Source organism: Euleptes europaea, chromosome 15 (genome assembly GCF_029931775.1).
Source record: "Euleptes europaea isolate rEulEur1 chromosome 15, rEulEur1.hap1, whole genome shotgun sequence".
NCBI lineage: Eukaryota > Metazoa > Chordata > Lepidosauria > Squamata > Sphaerodactylidae > Euleptes > Euleptes europaea.
The window spans coordinates 39962171-39982551 of record NC_079326.1 but is presented as its reverse complement, the minus strand read 5'-3'; the positions used below and the strand labels follow the sequence as shown (position 1 = coordinate 39982551).

The window sequence follows — 20381 nt, the reverse complement described above, 5'->3', positions numbered from 1 at the left end:
AGCTGGCCTAGACTAGGGCATTTCTCTGAGCTACAAAAGCCTTGGGAGCTACCAGTCACAAAATAGCAGTGTGGGGGAAAAAAAAAAACCCTCCAGCGTTTCAGAGCCAGGTCTGCAGAATTTCAGTGGGGTAACCCTTCCTCTGCTATTTTCCCTTAGCACACCCCCTCCCACTGTAACTTGCCCTTTAGGGGAAAAATATGCAGTTACCTCTGTTTTCCCTGGAAGGGAAGAAGAAGAGTTGGTTTTATATGCCGACTTTCTCTACCTTTTAAGGAGAATCAAACCGGCTTACAATCTCCTTCCCTTCCTCTCCCCACCACAGACACCTTGTGAGGTAGGTGAGGCTGAGAGAGTTCTGAGGGAACTGTGACTAGCCCAAGGTCACCCAGCTGGCTTCATGTGGAGGAGTGGGGAAACCAACCCAGTTCTCCAGATTAGAGTCCACTGCTCATGTGGAGGAGCAGGGAATCAAACCTGGTTCTCCAGATTAGAGTCCACCGCTCTTAACCACTATACTGCTCTGGCTCTCAAGAGGCAAATAGCAGCTTTGACGCAGAGGGAAAGAATGTGTGCATGCATGGAGGAGAAAAGGCCTACAGGAAAGGGTGTTGGTGCTCTTGTTTTCCCAGCAAAGATACATGAGTACGTGTGCCACCTCCTCCTTTGCATGAAAGGGGAGAGAAGCTGCTGTGGTAGCTTTAAAGGGAAGGATAAGAAAGTGATTATGGCAGAGCTTGAGGGCTACGTTTAATTGCTTGGAGAATGACTGATCACTTGCAAGCATCCTTCCACTGACCCTAGCCACGACTAAGCATTTAAGCAAGAACTGTATTCTTCATCAGACATTTTCCTTTTTGTTTTTCATGCACCCAAAAACCGAGTAGGAAGACTTACCGCCACTCCGCCTTGTTATGCAGGAATGAGTTACATTGGTCTGGAAGGTTGCTGTCATTTGACATGGAGTCCAAGATTGAAATGATCTGCTTGAATGAGGGCCTTTTCTGAAGAATAAGGGAAGGAGCGGGTTGGTGAGAGGGATGTACACACTTTTATAATGCACTCTTAACAATTATTTGTAGTATCACAACATTAATAGAATTCTCCAGGGGAAATGGCAAATGTGAAGCTGAAAACACATATTGGGCTGCTGCCTAGATAATTATTAGGTATACAATTCAAGGAAAAAATAATAGTTTTGACATTAATAAATTTAACAGTGCGTTTTAAAAATGGTTTAGTTCCAAAAAAACAAACAAACACAAAAAGTGTCACTAACTTTTACATAGCAAAAGCCTGACCTGAATGGATCTTTTTATTGCAGCTTCATTATTCATCAACAACCATGTGATAACGGAAGGGTCTGTTTAGGGTAAGCCTAAACAGAGTTACACCATTCTAAACCCATTCACTTCAAGGGATTTAGAATGGTGTAGCCCCATGGCACAGACCAGTAAGCTGCAGTACTGCAGCCCAAGCTATGCTCACGACCTGAGTTCGATCCCAACGGAAGTTGGTTTCAGGTAGCCAGCTCAAGGTTGACTTAGCCTTCCATCCTTCCGAGGTCAGTAAAATGAGTACCCAGCTTGCTGGGGGTAAAGTGTAGATGACTGGGGAAGGCACCGGCAAACCACACCGCAAACAAAGTCTGCCTAGTAAACGTCGGGATGTGACGTCACCCCATGGGTCAGGAATGACACGGTGCTTGCACAGGGGACCTTGACCTTACTTTAGCTCTGCTTAGAACTGCGCTATTTTGTAATTTTTAATTCCAGGGACTAGATAGAGATCTCCCCCAACAGCACTAATGAGGAAGGCATACAAACTTCTTTACCCCTTTCAATGACAACTTTGGCAAACTTATCCTCACTGCATATCACGATTCATCCTGATCCTCTCCCTCAAAATTAATATGAAAAGCTTATTTATAGCTAGGTTTTTGATGGTTGGTTAACTTTATTTTTATGATTTTATCATGTTTTAATTTTTTTTACTACCTGAAGTAGGCCTCTGCAAAGGCAGCGTAAGTAAATAACAAATATATGAGGAGAAAGGGGAGGGGGAAAGAAAGACATTTGCTGTAGCCCCTCCCATCCTATGGATCTATAACCTAGCCATGATCCCAGCAACTGATGATGCCTCCCTTGCTGCCTTTCTGCTATTAGTACCCTTTAATATAAATGCATCTGCGGGATGAATCTACCCTTCATGCATCAGAAGAAGTGAGTTCCAACTCAAAAAGCTTGCGAGTGTGATTTTGCCATCAAATCACAGCTGACTTACGGAGACCTCTTGGGTTTTCAAGGCAAGAGACTTTCGCAGGTGGTTTGCCATTGCCTGTCTCCGCCTGGGCTGAGAGAGTTCTCAGAGAACTGTGACTGGCCCAAGGTCACCCGGCAGGCTTCATGTTGGAGGAGTGGGGAATCGAACCCGGTTCTCCCTATTAGAGTCTGCTATTCTTAACCACTACACCATGCTGGCTCTCTCAAAAAGCTTATGCTGATATAAATCTCATTAGTCTTCAGGGAGCTGCTGGGCTTCTGTTTATTTTATTGCTACAGACTAACATACCCATCCGGAAACATCTCTCTGTGATAGTTAACCACAAAAAATGCTAAGCACAATGGTGAGAGCTTAGAATTTTTTTAAGTGGTTATGTAAAAAAACAACAACACACACACAACACCTTAACCCACAAGTTACCAAAAAGATTGTGCAGTTGTTTACAACATTTCCTTTTTATATAGGTGAGAAATTCTTAGCGTACGTCCAACTTCAGTCCTCTTTAAAAAACGCCAAAAAATCCCTAGCTGTACTACTTAAACAGTGTTGATTTGGGTTTGTTAACTGACACCTTTTATCTTTTTTATTATTACTTATTTGTTTTTTGGTTTTTTTTACCAATGCTAGAATTTTTATTACAAGACAACACAGGTCAGCCTATGGGCTGGCAATAAAGCAGCAAGGCTGTGCTGTGTACAACTGATGAAAAAGTGATTATTTCAAGGCAAAAATTGACTCAGCCAAAGCAGTCATAACTTCCTTGTATTTCCTCCTGCCTTTATGGCTCCCTTTGTTACACTGGCGGGGGGAGTAGGATAATTGTTGAAAACTGGGGGGGGGGGAGCCACAGTTAAAATGTTTCTCGAAAGAGCATTGCCTCCGATCGTCTGTTTGACAGACCCCAGACAAGGTTGAGACAAAAGGTTCAAATCAAAATGTAGATACATAATAAAGGGATGATGCATATTCTTCTCGGCATCACTCCTGTAATTATACCATTTCTGCTAAAATTACAGATGCAGCAATTAAAACGTGCATTTTAATTTGGGTGCACAAAAACAATTAGGAACAATGCTGAGGTGTCTCTCCCAGGCAGATCCAAGTGATTTTCGCATTATAAGAGAAAGACAATTTCTTTATTTCAAATGTCAAACAACATAAAAAATGTCAAATGCGTAACAAAAAAAGAAGAAGAAAAAAGAAGAGACAAGTGCTCTTCTGTGCAAGAGCTGCACTATTCAACAATTTGCTGAAGGGCTTTTGTGTGTGTGTGTGTCTGTTGTTTCTTGGCCCATCTGCACACGATTCTAAGGCAACTGCTGAGCAGATACTATTCCTCCCCCCATTCGGTGCCATATGCACCACCCCATGCTCACACACAAATATTCCCTCTAACAACTTCAGCAAAACCCCATATTTCAGGACATGCCATATAGTTTACTACTCATCGGCTTGGTGCAAAAGAGTAGCATGGCAGCAGGTGCAGTCTTGGCACTGTGTTATTTCCACCTGTTGATATAATTCCATAATTGATTCCTAATGGAGTGTCCTAATGGCTTGCTTCAGTGGTTCGCGCCTCCCTGTGGATCCCACATGGGTAATGACTGGCTACAACCTCACAGTAATGAATTTGAACGAGGGTATGGGGGTGGGGGGGAGACCTGATTCTATGGCAGCTTCAAGGGATTTATGTTAGGGCTGGCAAATCTTACAGGGAAAAAATATGATGAGGGGATCCTGTCTTGAATTAAAACTGTCACTGTTGGATTCACCGGTCATGGTATTTACCTCATGTTTTTTCAAACTTGATCTAGTAAATTTATTTCTGTAATTTCAATGGAATTTCACTGCGGTTATTGTGTGACAAAAGCCTTTTATGCATGGCTGTTTCCCTCACGGTCACCCCTCCAACGACTTTGGGTCTTTTGTTTTGATTGTGCATGCCGTTTCCAACCATCAGAGGTCGCCTCGCTCTCCCCCTGCATTTCCCTGCGTTTTTAGAGACCTGTTTTATCTCAAATTTGAAAATACGGTGAAATGCAGGAGAGCGATGTGACCTCTGATGGTTGGAAACAACGTGCATAATCAAAACAAAAACCCAAAGTCCTTGGAGAGGTGACCGCGAGTGAAACAGCCATGCATAAAAGGCCAGAGTGGAAGGTTATTCAAAAACATGATTCACCTCAGCGTAATAGATTAGGTTTCTTATCAGTAACTGGTTACAAATATACTGGTGGGATCTCGGTTCAAATAAGGATTCCGTCATGCAGGTCACAGGAGGACTTGTGCCAGTTTCTCTCTCTTAGCCTCACAGTATTGTGAAGATGAAATGGAGAAAGGGAAGACCGTGTATGATACCCCTGAAGTCTTTGAATCAAGAATGGGATAAATAAAGTGACAATCAGATAGAATTTCTCATCCCCAGAGTTTTCATCTAATAATTCCCTCTCCAATTTTGCTTCTAACTTACACAAATCGAATTCAAGATGCTTTATTTTTGTGCCACACAAGCTCAATGAGCAATGAAAGTGAAAAAATGGCCAATTCCACTTAAAGGGTAAAAGGGAATGAAAATAAAACTGAAATGCCATATAACTCTACTTTGTGGCCACATTAGCAGTAGTATATGTTTTTGGTTGCCGCATGTCGAAAGGATATTGTACAACTGAAAAAGGTTCAGAAGAGGATTACCGGAATGATCAAGGGGGTTACAGCACCTTCCCTACAACAACAACAAAAAGACTAAAGAGTATGGTGGCTTCTTAGTTCAAAATAATGACTAGGGAGGAGCATAGAATCATAGAGTTGGAAGGGACTACCAGGGTCATCTAGTCCAACCCCCTGCACAATGCAGGAAATTCACAACTACCTCCCTCCACCCCCAGTGACCCCTACTACATGCCCAGAAGATGGCCAAGATGCCCTCCCTCTCATCATCTGCCTAAGGTCATAGAATCAGCATTGCTGACAGATGGCCATCTAACTTCTTCTTAAAAACCTCCAGGGAAGGAGAGCTTACCACCTCCTGAGGAAGCCTGTTCCACTGAGGAACCGCTCTGTTAGAAAATTCTTCCTAATGTCTAGACGGAAACTCTTTTGATTTAATTTCAACCCACTGGTTCTGGTCTGACCTTCTGGGGCAACAGAAAACAACTTGGCACCCTCCTCTATATGACAGCCCTTCAAGTACTTGAAGATGGTTATCATATCCCCTCTCAGCCTTCTCTTCAGGCTAAACAAACCCAGCTCCTTCAACCTTTCCTCATAAGACTTGGTCTCCAGACCCCTCACCATCTTTGTTGCCCCATTTGGTCTTCCGCACTCAATTTCTAAAATAAGACTCTGGAAATCACATATTTCTAAACAGCGGTCCTCCCTCCCTAATGTGATGGGGATGAATGCTGATTGCCTTAATATTCCGAGGCTCTCGTTTCTGTATTTACATTTCCAGAGCAATACAATGAGTAAATCTGTTCCCACTAAAATTCTTCCACACAGCTATGTCTCACATTGGACCTCTTCAGCTTTACCACAGATAGACAAAGATTCACATTCTGGCCAAAAACCATTTACTCTCGGTCTTAAGTCAATGATGCGGAGCGAATGGACTGATTGTGTTGATATCTATTTAAGGTGGGATAGGTGGTAAGTCGGAACAGCTGGAATTTTCATATTTTAAATAAATAACTAGAGACATTTCAGTAAGGTCTAGAGAGGCAATACCCAAATTTTCTAAATAAATAAGAATGCCTGAGAGGACATGGGCTGGACACATTTTGGTGGGGGGGGGGCACAAGCTGCCAAGTTAGTTTAGTTTATTAGATTTTAACCCCAAGCTTGCTCATGAGCCCATGCATCTCTGCTGCTTCAAAACAACATGTCAATCTTACTCTAAGCTTCTTTGATTAGACAGTTTATTCGGGGGGGGGGAATGCAAGTTAACACAAACCTCTCAATGATGTCAAGAGGAATGTGATTACCGCCCCATCCCCCCACTTGACCTGAGTGAAAGAGTACTGATTTTACCTCCATAACTAGCATTAAAGGAAAAGAAAATGCTTGTTTATGTTTTGTAACAATGCTGAGAATATTTCGACTTTCCTTTCACTGAGCAGGGGGACACCCACCATGTCCCATTCAATCTATAATGAAACAGGACAGAATATTAACCAACCAAGTATGCCAAAACTGCAGAGCAGAAAAAAAATAAATCCAAACATTCAGGGACAAACTAGACAAGATGCTCTCAGCTCTTTGATCAGATCTTCTCAGTGTTTTTAAAGAAAATTGCAGTCAAATTAACCCTGCCTTATGTATGCATGCATGCATGCATGTATGTATGCATGCATGTATGTATATATGTATGTATTGGTCTTGTATCCTGATCTGTATGTATGTATGTATGTATGTATGTATGTATGTATGTATGTATGTATGTATGTATTGGTCTTGTATCCTGATCTATTTCCCGGCCAAGGCCAGGCTCAGAGCGGCTAACAGTCATAAAATAAAATACACATATATCTAAAAATACAATGCATATAGATTAAAAGCTAGGTCAGATAACAATAGATTGTTAGATCAGTTTAGATAAGGACTTAATGGTAAAAAAGAAGAGTTGGTTTTTATATGCTGACTTTCTCTACCACTTAAGGAAGAATCAAACCTACTTACAATCACCTTCCCTTCCCCTCTCCACAACAGACACCCTGTGAGGTAGGTGGGGCTGAGAGAGTGTGACTAGCCCAAGGTCACCCAGCTGGCTTCGTGTGTAGGAGTGGGGAAACAAATCCAGTTCACCAGATTAGCCTTCGCCACTCATGTGCAGGAGTGGGGGAATCAAACCCGATTCTCCAGATCAGACTCCACCACTCCAAACCACTGCTCTAAACCACACCACGCTGGCTTAAAGATTTAAACCCACCACACACACATACCCCTACTGAAACTAATTTGTACCCCATTGTCCTTTATTTTAAATATTTATATTCCCTCCTTCCAACAAGCTAAGGGAAGCTGTTATTATTCTTGGAAATAAAAAAGACAGGCTCCCATCCTTTTATAGCATTACTAATTGGGAGGGACAGATTATGTTCAAGCAGGAAAAACTGGGCCTGCATGGAAGCAACAAACCCTCTTGGGGTGACTAACTTTAAAAAACTGCTGGGGAGGTCCAATCACGGATCTCCCTGAGTCAATCAAGTCTGACTTTCTGCTTGCCTTGCCTGGACAAACGCTCCTTTTAGATACTCTAGCAATTGATTCTACCAAGGACACATGAAGCTGCCTTATACTAAACCAGACCCTTGGTCCATCAAAGTCAGAATTGTCTACTCAGACCAACAGCAGCTCTCCAGGGTCTCAGGCAGAGGTCTTTCACATCACCCACTTGCCTGGTTCCTTTAACTGGAGATGCCGGGGATTGAACCTGGGACTTTCTGCATGCCAAGCAGACGCTCTACCACTGAGCCACCAGTCCCCCGAACCACAGTCCCTCTGACACTTGAACAAGTTAATGTAACACCACTTTTTTGCATTCTCTTTGCTCTGATGTGGGAAGATGATAGCACTCACTATTTATTTTGCAATTCAAAAATTGTGTCTCACGAGAAAACAGATGTCCTTGATACTACATCTTGTGAGAACTGCACTAAAACATATGCCATACATTTGCCAACAAAACAATTTCAGAATAATATCTAATTTATACACAAATGGGTTGGCTGGCAGACACAAATGCTGACGTGCAATCCCTTATGCAGATGATTCAGTAACCAACAAAACGGTTCCCAACCTTTTTTTGACCAAGGATCACTAGGACTTTTTTGTTCGGTGCAGGGACCCCAAGGTTCAAAATAAAAATTCAGAGAATTTGAAAATAAACTTTAATCATAACTGTTAGTTAAACATTAAGCTTAGAATAATATTTGAAGATATATTTTTATAATAGAGAACTTTAAATTGAAAATATTAATTTATTATGGGTTTATAACTTTGTTTCGCGGACCTTAATTTAGTTCTCGCGGACCCCCGGTTGGGAACCAGTGCTCTAGGAGATCTAGGAGAAGACGTACTGAGGACTACATTCTAAAACCCTGTCAGATTGTTGGCAACCGATCCTGCAGACTGCTTTTATCTGTCATCTTCTGTAATTCAAGTTTTACTTAGACTAACCTTGTAACGGCCTTAGCAATAAAAAAATCTAACTACCTACTTAAAATCCTACCCCAAACAGCTCAAACTTGGTCTGCATTTTAATTTCCTGCAGTAGCAAAATTATAACACGATAAAATTAACACATGCAACAAACAAATTTGACAATGTTTCACCAGAATAAATACCTTCGGATCTGCTTCCCAACACTGATGCATCAGTTCTGCAAAGCTTCTAGGGCAGCAGCTTGGAATGGTCAGTCTCTACAATGAATATAAGAAGTTAGTTAGACAATCCAAGAACTAGAAATTCACAAGGGCTTAATTCCCTCCACTCTGTTTTCCATACATCCTCAATCTATAACAAAACACACAAACCAGATTGCTGTGCGCTATGTACGAAGTAAAAGAATGTATAGCGTACCAACGTATACAGCCCCAGCTGCATATTCAAGCAAGAAGAGTTGTTTTTTATATGCCGACTTTCTCTACCACTTAAGGAAGAATCAAGATGGCTTGCAATCCCCTTCGCTTCCCCTCTTCATAACAGACACCCTGTGAAGTAGGTGGGGCTGAGAGAGCTCTATGAGAGCTGTGACTAGCCCAAGGTCACCCAGCTGGTTTCATGTGTAGAAGTGGAGAAACCAACCCAGTTCACCAGATTAGAGTCCGCCACTCATGTGAAGGAGTGGGGAATCAAACCCGTTCTCCAGATTAGAGTCCACTACTCTTAACCACTACACCATGCTGGCTCTCATGTTGGCAAGTGAACCAAATAATTCTCAATCCCATCTTCCAGTGTTACTAGCCAATACGATCTTGACTGGGTTGGGAGGCTCCTTTTGGCACCAAGAATAATGGATCAATTGTTATGCCCACTTCCCAAGGTACATTCATGACATGGTGCCAGCTCGGGGAAAAAATGCTGTCTGTGATGAATTGTACAGCGTGACATGTCTGTGTGTGACCAAGGCCAATTCTAACCATTTTAGAATTCTAACCATTTCCTCCTTAGTGGTCTGCGAATGTAGTATGTGAATTGGGTCTCAAATGCTGAAAGTGAAGCAAAACTACCTAGCAAACCTAACTCAGCCAACATACTTTCTCTAGCTGTACAATCCTTGAAAATGGAAGAAAAACCCAGAGATCTTAAACGAAGAAATTATTTCCTAATCCCAGAATTAAAAGTGCTGAAACAAAATCATCCTTCCTAAATAGATTCAGTTTTGTGTGGAAACCTTGGGAAACTGTTCTGGTATATTACACCATTAACAGCTACGATTCTTCTTTTTTATTGGTTCTTATATCCACAGTAGAGCTTTCCGCAACAATACCAAGAACCCTGCCTGCCAAGAGATGTATTTCTTTGTCAGCATCCCTGCAATAATTCAAGATCTTCTTTGCATTTGCCCCAGCAATTTCACCCTTCTATTTATTGTGCACGTCATGTAAGTTCTCACCCATTTTTGTACACATACTAATATTTCCCCATTCGTATTCATTATCTGAATGCAAGTGCACATGCACAACGTTTGGATAGAGTAGGTTGAAAATATCATCAAGAATGGCATTGTGAAGCAAACACAGACGTTATCCTTAAGAGAGCTAGGAACTGTTCAGGGAATTGTGGCTCTTCGGCTGCACAGTTTTCCAGAAATCCAAAGGCTGTGTTCCTTTTGTTTTTCATACCATGGTCATTGGTTAAACCAGTTCTACAGATTATTTTTATCCTGTAATCACTAAAATAAGCCACAAAAGAATGTCTAATACTGCTGCAACAAATGATGTGCATTCTATTAGGGCTCTGGCCTATTGGGTAGTTTTTGTAATGAGCAACTTACTTTTGCACCAGATACTTAGAATATTTTTGGAACTGATTTAAAAGGGTTTTTTAAATGATAAAATGTTAATCCAAGAAGCAGTTTGAGATTTAATCAGTCTCACGGCTCTACAGACTTGCACTGGGGTAGATTGAGGATGCAGTTACTCCTGAGAAAGCAAATACATCAAAGCTATTTTTCTCTTGTTCTTGAAGTTCATATGCTGGATTAGGGCTAGTGCTATTGTGGAAACAAGGGTGTTTATATACACAAACACCCTTGTTTCCACGCTATGTACGGTGTCTATGTGTGTGTATGTGTATATATGTGTGTGTATGTGTATATATATGTATATATACACACACACATATACAGACACTGTACATAGCGTACATACATATATGCTGGATTAGGGCTAGTGCTATTGCGGAAACAAGGGTGTTTATATACACACTATCAGAAAAACTGCCAGAATAATCCTATGCAGAATTGTATAGACCTGCAGTACAGCACAATCCTGTCTTTCCAAGTCCATTGAAATCAATATAAATTAGTAAGTCACCCTTCGTATTTCACTTATTGAGGGTTTGATGAGCTAAAAACCCTCTTCATATAGATAAGCATGGAATGCCCTCCCCTGATGTTCACTTTTAAAGGCTTTCTTTTAGGCACTAGGCCATAACATTCCTGTTCATCCAGGGTTTTAATTAAGGGATGGATCTTTTAACCCTATTTAGACTGGAAACTGTTATTCTAAACTGTCAATTGTCTCTTTTTATGGTCTATATTTTTATGCTGGGGTGGGTTTTTAAAACTTTGTTTTTATTATTTTTATTTTGTAAGCTGCCTTGGGCAGGTTCTTGGAGAAGCAGCATAAAAATTTTCCGAATAAATAAATAAGCCTCATTAAGTGTTCCAAAATGACTGGCATCTAAGTAGCAACAAAAGAATGGAAGAAATCTTTTCGAATTACAAATATTGTCATAAAACTGAAAAAGCAACAAATAATTGGAGAGGAATACCTAGTGACAGAAACCCAAATACAGTGCCAAAAGCAATAGCCGTATTTCATGCTTCTATATACAACATGCTGCTATATATAATAACCCGACTAAGAACTTTTCAGTAGTATTGTTAACCACATCAATATTAACCTTTTTGTTTGTATGTTTGTTTGGGAGGAATCCCAGAAAAATTGAATAGATTTACAAACTGAACTAGTTACAGGAAACAGTGAAATCCAGAATACTATACTATAATATGTATCTGTCCACCCAACTTGCCGCATGCAGCTGTTCTGACATGGATCGGTCTTTTCAAGAGACAAATTAAGCCACACAAATGGATGACCATATCAAAGTAATGGGGCCTGCCATGAGTACTATAGATGTTTGTAGTCTGTACCAAAAGGATATTCAAGAAGTCTTCTTGGCATAAACAAAGTGCCACTGACATTTGATACTCGGTCAAGTCATTTGCCTAAAAATACATCTGATAGCCTTGCAATGGCATTTGTCTGTAATCCTCACTATTCTAGGAGATGGAAACTGCGATACTAAAAGACACGTAATCATCACTTACATCTGTCTTACTTGAACAGAATGTTATTTGTCAGGTAATATATAGGTAGCAGGTCCTAAGAGTGTCATGCTCTAATAAAAGTGACATTTCTCTGTAGTAATTTGATGTTAGATAATGACATCTCTAATATGAACTTTTCTATTTAAGATTGTGTTTCGATTTTTAAAAAACATTCAAGCACCAAGAAATTTTAGAGAAATGAAGGGGTGGAGGAGAGTCTATACAAGTTCTTTGACAATGTAATCCTAAGCAAAGTTATACCCTTCTAAATCCCCTGAAGTGAATAAGCTTAGACGGATGTTAACTCTTCTCAGGGTATTACTTTAAAATCACTGATATTTCATTTAATAGCCAGGGTGGGGCAATTGGCCTTGGTCTGTGGAAATCTGGGTTCAAATTTCTAGCCATGAAACCTCTTGGGTAGCTTTAGGCACATGGTCTCTCTGACATATCCACACAATGCATGTATCCATGAATATCTACGAAAATCAAGATAAAAATGCTTTGCATTTTACATGTAATAAGGGGCAACTTCTATTCTTCTTGGTCATCTGATGAGTCAGGAATCCAGCCTGGGATAACATGTTTAATTGTACACTCTTTGATGATTAAATTAAACACAGCTTGCAGAGTTACAAATGGAGGGAAGTTGGCTCTCCGTTACTGCAAGACACATAACTATTGCATTAGGTTTTTTTCAGTTGACAAAAGCAGACATTTTACGATCTGGAATTTCATTTAATTAAAAATAACCAACATGATCACACTCTGCCTTTGAATCATACTTGAAAACTCAGTGTATGGTTTGATTAAAAAGACATTGGCATGGCAAGTTTTGCACACTTGTTTGGGCAAAAAAACCAACAACTTTAAGCCAGTATAAATATTTTTTCTTGTACAATCTCCCATGTTTATTGGCATACTTCTGGTTTCTCTTAAACTTTGTTTCAGCACTTTGATTTTTTTTTTTACAAAATTAAGCACCCTCAAGTAGTATTTTTATGTTTCTCCCACATGAGAGTCAAATTCAGCACACACTCTAGGAACACAAGCACTTCAAGATCCATTTCTCTGAGTGGGTGAAAGCTTTGCAATGGAATCAGTGGGAATTTAGAGTGCTTAACGGTAGCTGGATGGTATCCATATTATCCACAGTAATGCCATGACCCATATATAGTAGAGTAGCAACCTAAATGGTAGATATGGTATACCACTATACATATACAGGTTGAGTATTCCTTATCCAGACATCCACTATCTGGACTGATCCGAAAACCGATCCTTTTGAGCTGGCATGCAGGCATTACTCACAGGCCCTCAGCAGCAACATTGAAGGTTCAATGTAAACAAAATTATTAAAAAATACTGTTTAAAATTACATTCAGGCTATGTGTATAAAGTATATATAAAAATACGTATAAAACATAAATGAATTTTGTGTTTAGGCTTGGGTCCAATCCCCAAGATATCTCATTACGTATATATGAAAAATTCAAAAATATTCCAAAATACAGAAAGATCCAAAATAAGGACCACTTCTGGTCCTAAGCAGTCCAGATAAGGGAGACTCAACCTGTATAACAGATTCATATATCTGAAACAGGAATTCAGATCACTGATATATGTTGAGGATTTCCTTTCCTTGTCCCAGCCCTGCCCTAGCTGGGATGGCAGCAGGAGGGACGAACAAAAGCAAAAACAACCAAGTTCTTGATTTGTGGGCACCCGCTACATCTTTTTCTTACAAAACATTATCTTGTAGGAAGTTACATGTATAAAGCTACTCTGGATGAAGAGAACATTCTCAACAGAGTTGACTTATTCCATATAGACTCAAGTATATTTCAACCAATTTAATTTTAAACAAAACTTTTAAAAGACAGTATGCTACTAGTGTCTTCATGCAATCATATGCCATGACAATAATTTAATTCTCACACTTAAAACATTCCAAAACAGCTTGGGAAACAAAGTGCATAAAAGAATAAAGAAGCCATACTCCAGAAGTCACTGCAGAGTTGCTTTTTATAATGGTACCCAACCTACCAGTCTGCCTACAGAAAGGTTTCCATACTTTGCCTGTGTGCATTACAGCGGCAACCTTACAATTTTTTAAAAAATGTACTTCCTGCCTTTGATATCAAGGAGCCATGTGTTCAAATATACGCTCACATGTTCAACTACCTGAAAGCCTCAATTTGTAGGAAGAAGAAGAAAAGCGAGGCTGGGAACACGGTACAAAGGGTGTTTACGCCACTGAAGTTCCTTTGAAATGGAAAGACACCGCATGAGGAAGCCTGCTACTATGCCACAGCCTTACCAAGTACCAGTGAGAAGCTCATCTTCAATGTAGTGGAGAACGTAGGTGGCAAAACTGTAATTTCCCTCTTTTTAAAACTATTTTTTCTTCTTTTATTTTTGAAATCCTCATCTAAGTGGCAGTTTCTTGTACTATAGTGACTCCTGCTGGGAGAGTTAAGTTGAAGTAGCTGAAGGTCTCTTACAGATATATCAACTCCCGGCCAGTTTAAAGATGTCCTAAACGCAGGAGATGGAGTTAAACTGTTCCCCTACCTTGGACGCAATGGCTTCTTTCATCACTAAGAACAAACCCCTAGGTTTTACAATTGAGACTGAGAAACTAGTACAGTACTTGTACAATTTTTGATCTACAGCATCACGACGTGAAGCTGCAACAATTAGATGTAAAGGGTCCATTCATGAGGAATAACATCACTTTGACCCTTTGTGTTAGCTCCTACTGCTAATCTTTCCATACGCGTGAACTTACTTTCAATTTGAAGAAGATGAAAAAGTCTTTTGCAAAACCCCAATACTGTTTTCTGATCTATGTACCTGAATGTAGAAACGTAGTCTTACCTCGTTTTTTTCTACTACAAGCCAAGCTACTTGTAATCCTTCCAAGCCTTTAAAGGGGACTTCCCTTGTTAGCATCTCCCAGAGAACCTGGAACAGGGGGAGAAAAAGAATTTTTATTTCTGTACTTTGTATTTAAAATACATTATTAAACCTTGAAACAGCATTATCAGTATCCAATTACTAAGCAACCAGATCCCATTTGCAGGAACGCAGGCACATGTTTGTATGTTAAGATCCCCATGCTAAATTAATTTTTAATATATCTCTCTAGGTTTTTTTTAACGATAAACTCTGATTTAATAAATATCAAGAGGCGTTGAACAGGATTTTGTGAAATATTCAAGATTACAACCTTCTTTTGTTCCTTAGTCGTTCAAGTTTGATGGTTGAACAATGTCAACCATTGCATTTCTCCTCTTCAAGCTACGCTAGATAATATTGCTGTAACATAGCTACACTATCTACTACATTGTACAAAACCTGTTTCTTAGGAACTAATCTCTAATCCTGTTTATTTCTTCCTTGGGCACTTCTGTAAGAAAAAAAGAGATGCTTCAAAACATCAGGTGCTGTGTGACTAGCTTAAAAAATGGCTTCCACCTTCAAAAAATCTTTCTGAATCAATCCAAAAGGTATCACAACAGAGAAAATGTATACCTTTATATTTAACTATTTAACAACCATATTTCCTTTTTAGTCAAGAGAAGACATAAAGAAAATATACAAAACCCACATTTTCACTATTAGGGTGCCAACTTACTCCTACTGGCATGGCAGGATCTCAAGTGATTTGCATTCACATAGCATTCAATGTTACGCTAAACTTAATCTAGTCTATCAAAGCAAGAACCACATCATCCTCGGTTTCTATGCAGAGTATGCTGGAATTCAACCAAGCAATGTTCTTTATAACCTTATGTACACTGCTCTTCAGACTTCCTTAGATAGCTATTCCACACTTATATGAGTACAGGTTGTAAAATATACAGTTTAGTCCAGCTAAAATAAAAAGCCTGCTCATCCTTTTTAAAGCTAATCATGTAGTTAAGAACTCCAAGTACCCTTTGTATAAACCTGAAATTTGGGTGGCGTTCAAGTTGTCCACGTACCTTTTTATGGATTCTGGCCAATTCAGTAGGAAGATACAAACATACTGACAGATACTGCTTATGCTTGGGAAGAACACAATTAAGATTAGCTAGGTTTTCAACAAGAGATGAGGTTCTCCATCCATTGTTACGTGTATTCAAGCTTAACGTGGTTGCCCTATGCCAAACTGGTTTGTTCCTTGTTCTCTAGCTTGCTTTTTTGCCTCTGCTTTTATCTGTGTCTCTGCTACAAAATAGGGATTGCCTACCCTGCTTGGGTAAGTATCTGTGTAGCTTTTCGGAGGGGTTTCTCCTTCGTGCCACTAAGAACATATATCAGTGCAAATGTATTACTTCAGATACATCATTTCAAAATAGGCCAGCTATGATAACAGCCAGCAAAGAAAACCATCAAGAAAGGGGAAGGAAATACCAATAAAACTTATGGCATGGGATAACTCCCTTCCTATGTAATTGTAATGTTTGCTTCTAATTCTGCTGCAATAAAAAACAAATAAAACCCAAATTCCTCAATGATCAAAAGAAATACAACTGGAAACATACAAGTGTGAGCGAGTGAGCTATTGCAGAGATAAAAACATATTTGTTTCTTTGTTTTAAAAACGAAATATTAGCAATCCAGAAATTTAGTAAATAAAACTCATTCAAATGTGTTATAAATGTTGTGAGACTCTTGGAAGACTATAGGGAAAAGGGAGGTAGAAATCCAATAAGCAAGAAAAAAACTCATTAATTAAAAGTTAATTGTTGACTAAAATTACACTGTCAGATGCAAATAAAGTTCCTTCAGCTTTGCTGGCTATGGAATCTAGTGTTTCCCAAATACCTTGGGGCTTTTTGTATTTCTGTACATTGCAGTGAAGGAACTTTATTGGCTCACTGGATTTCAGCAGACAACACAATCCTGTAGAGAGTTACTCTAGTCTAAGCCATTAATTTCTATGGGCTTAGACTGGAGTAACTGTGATTGCAACTGTAACAAGCAAAGAAACATGGGTGCTTTGCATAGAATCAGTATACTTTGGTTAATTTAGCCTTTGGATATCAGCAATAAACAAACTTGTCCTGACATAGTATAAACACCTTTTTTATAACCTGGATTAAAACAAGCTTCTCTCTCATTCACTGTATGATTAGAGAGAAAATATGTATCCTCAACGTAACAACGCATCCTGACAGAATTTACTTCCAAAATGACATTTATTGCAAAATCCTCCTATAATTTATATATATATATATATGTGTGTGTGTGTGTATGTATATATGTATATATACACACACACACATTTAAATATACAAATGCATTGGTAAAATGAATTCTGTTGAACTAATATTTAAATTGAATGTGGTTATGAGTTTAACTCTGACTGTTGTGCGTTACCGTTATCCCATAAACACCTTCCTATCAGACAGAAGAGTGAATAGTACTTTCTACCTAATGCCAAAGGACATGTCTAGCTACGGGAGAAATATTTGATAGATTCTGACAAGCAGTATCTGTTTGGAGCACCAACGTTTTAGATTAGGAATTATGTAGTGGTTCATAAGAATCTTGAGATCTGAGTTAGTTGAATAAGTCTGCCAACTATTTGGTAAAGAGTTTAAACCCTGATTTTAAACTCGTTTAACAGAAGTGTGTTTCAGTCATTTCAGTGGAAACCACTTACAAATAAATCTTCCTGTCCACTTTTATACGCAGCCATAACCCAACTGGTTTCAATGGAACTTACTCTCAATAAAGGGAACATTTGATCTGTACCCTTAAACATCCCAACCTCGTAAAATTATTTGCTGGATCTCAAATTGACAAAAGTGTGTGTGTGTGTGGGGGGGGGGGACAAGCTGGGAAGTCAGAGAATGAAAATGAACAAAGGAGTATAATACATTTGCCATCCCTCCTCATTTTCATCTGACCTAATCAGAAGAGGCAACTTCTGCTTGACCAAGGAAAAACTTGGACCTATGGGTCGACAGCCATATATTGTACTATGGTGGGAAAATGCACTTTCCCCTTTACGCAGTAAACTGAAGACAGAAAACAATGTAATAGTTCAATGAATACAACCCATTCTGGCACAGAACACCCAGGAAAGAAAGGCCAAGGATTCTGCCAACAGAATGCCATTTCTCAACATCTTACTCGTTTACATTTGAAAAGGATTCTGCTCTTTGTTATCAGAATTTCAGCTGCACTTCAACGGATGAAAAGCAGATGTCTGTCTAGCACAAAAGCCACTTGTAAGTGCTCTAGATTGTGATACTAGGCTGTTCAAAACCTGTATTTATAGATGAGATTGTTTTAAAAGAAAAAAATTAAGTCACACGTTTTCCGTGATTTTACTCTTTATCTTTAAAACATACTCATTGCTGGCATTGTTCTGTTGGGAAAAGTCAAAGGTGTGCTAAATTGAAATCTTCACTGAAGCCGGTGGTTAGAGAAGTTGACCCAATGCACTTAACTGGAACAATGACCCAGGAGTCCAAACATGCACAAGGATATCATTATTGCTCCACAAATACCTAATATGAATCTATGTCCCGTATTTTAATGTGGTCCCTAATACTGAAATTACTAGCCAATATACAATTTATATGACAAACTTTTTTGAATATATGTCATACTTTCACAGAACTTTTCTAACTCTTTGTACTGCTTAAAATGGAGAAGTTGAGAAAGAGAAATGAGCCTCTCCTTTTTAATTACCTATTGTGGTGATGTAGCAATTCAGCCTATTTATACTAGACCCAAAGTGTGATAAAGATCATCATTTTACATGAGAAACAAATATATGTTATATTTGTACTCGAATGGCTCCTCTCTAGTGGTGTAGATTTCACCTCACCAAGAACAAGGTAACTTTAGAACTTGCATTTTATGTCTGAGGTTGAGAAAGAATTAGGAAGCATCTGCACCATCATGGCCTAAGAGTGCATCTGTCGGCTTTTGTGACTGGTACTCCCCATTACACCACCATATTTAAAGGTGATGAGTGTGGACTTTACACTCCAACATTAATACACCAAACCATCACCATTCCCCTTTATGCAAACAGAAGGGAATGTCTCATCTCCAAAGAGACCCTCCTTCAGGTGCTCCCACCTTCTGAGAGTAGATGGGTAGCAACCCAGGAGAGGGTCTTCTTGGTCATGGCACCAAAGCTCTGGAACTCTCTCTCCAGGGAGATTCACCTGTCCTCTTCTGCTGCAGTCTTCTGCCATCAGGTGAAGACTTTTTTTTTGTTTCATTTGGCATTCCCTCAATGATCCCTCCTTCCTAACCAATGTTTTGCTTGCTGTTTTCATGTTTTGTATGTATTTTAACTCCGTTTTTTAAACTGTTTTAATGATGTGTGTTGGGAAGTTAATTTTAAGGGGTTTAAAATGTTATTTTATCATGTTTGTTTTAAATTGTTAGCCACCTTGGTGCCCCTTGAAAGGGCTGAAAGTTGGATAAAAATGATGATGATGATGATGATGATGATGATCTATGTGATACCTATTTATTTTAAAGTGGGATTTTCCTAGCCCTGAATATTGAACCTACTAGGACAGAGAAAAGAAGGGTGTGGAGACATGTCCAAATAGGTTCACTGAAACAGACACAACTAGCACCCCACTGGCTATGCGGGCAGGGCCGGATTTAGGTTTGATGAGGCCCTAAGCTATTGAAGGTAATGGGGCCCTTTATATGTCCAGCTGTCCTTTGTCAACAACAAATTGTTGCTGTTTTTTTGTGTTGAATATATGCTATATGGTAATTTATGGACCTAATAGGTATCTAAAGCCATTTGCACATAACAAAATATATATTTTATCAAAGTAATTGTTGAACTGAAATATTAAGAAGTATATTAATAGTGAAATAATTATTAAGCTCTAACTTAAAATGATTTTTTTATTTATAACAAACTTAATAATGCAAACACTGTAGCTGTATGTAAGTTTTATTTTATTTGTTTTTTATCTTATATTTTGGAAATGTACATCCAGTTGTTTTTTTCCTTTAAATTTTTTTGGGGACCCCAAGAGAGTGGGGCCCTAAGCTATAGGTTGTTTGGCTTATACGTAAATCCGGCACTGCATGCAGGGGGGGGGGGGAAATAGAAGAATGGAATATAAATATTTGTGTGGGAGGGAAAGAATGCACATAACACAGAAGCTGTGAGACTCCATATAGATGCATGTATGGCAGACACATACTTTTTTGTGGTACATAGCACACACTGAATGCTTCATAGATCTGGAAGAATACCTAAGATCTGTATCCTTCTTGCCTTTGTTCTTGATGTCTTAACTGGGCCTATGCCAAACTAAGAGTTATTGTGTTAAATATGTTTGGCAGATCATGGTATGTAAAGAAACAAGCTACTCACCACACCATATGAATAGGTGTCACATGTCTCTGACACCGGAAGACTCTGGATAACTTCTGGAGCCATCCAAGGAAAGGTACCAACTAGGGACATGTGTGTCGTATGGGAGTGGAACCTTGAGGCACCAAAGTCACAGATCTAGACAAAGCAGTACACAACTGAGTAAAATGATAAATAGTATTC

At 39.2% G+C, this 20381-nt stretch overlaps 1 protein-coding gene across 2 annotated transcripts in view; it reads right to left on the bottom strand.

Annotated features, from left to right (window-relative positions):
* Nucleotides 1-20381, bottom strand: part of MAP3K20 (mitogen-activated protein kinase kinase kinase 20) — a 107642-nt gene that overhangs the window by 52009 nt on the left and 35252 nt on the right. For both annotated transcript variants that reach the window (XM_056861460.1, XM_056861459.1), the window contains exons 6-9: nt 20199-20336; nt 14717-14803; nt 8625-8699; nt 898-1004 (exon numbers count right to left, since the gene is read on the bottom strand). In XM_056861460.1, the coding sequence (XP_056717438.1) occupies nt 898-1004; nt 8625-8699; nt 14717-14803; nt 20199-20336 (407 nt within the window). The remainder of the gene's footprint in view (nt 1-897; nt 1005-8624; nt 8700-14716; nt 14804-20198; nt 20337-20381) is intronic.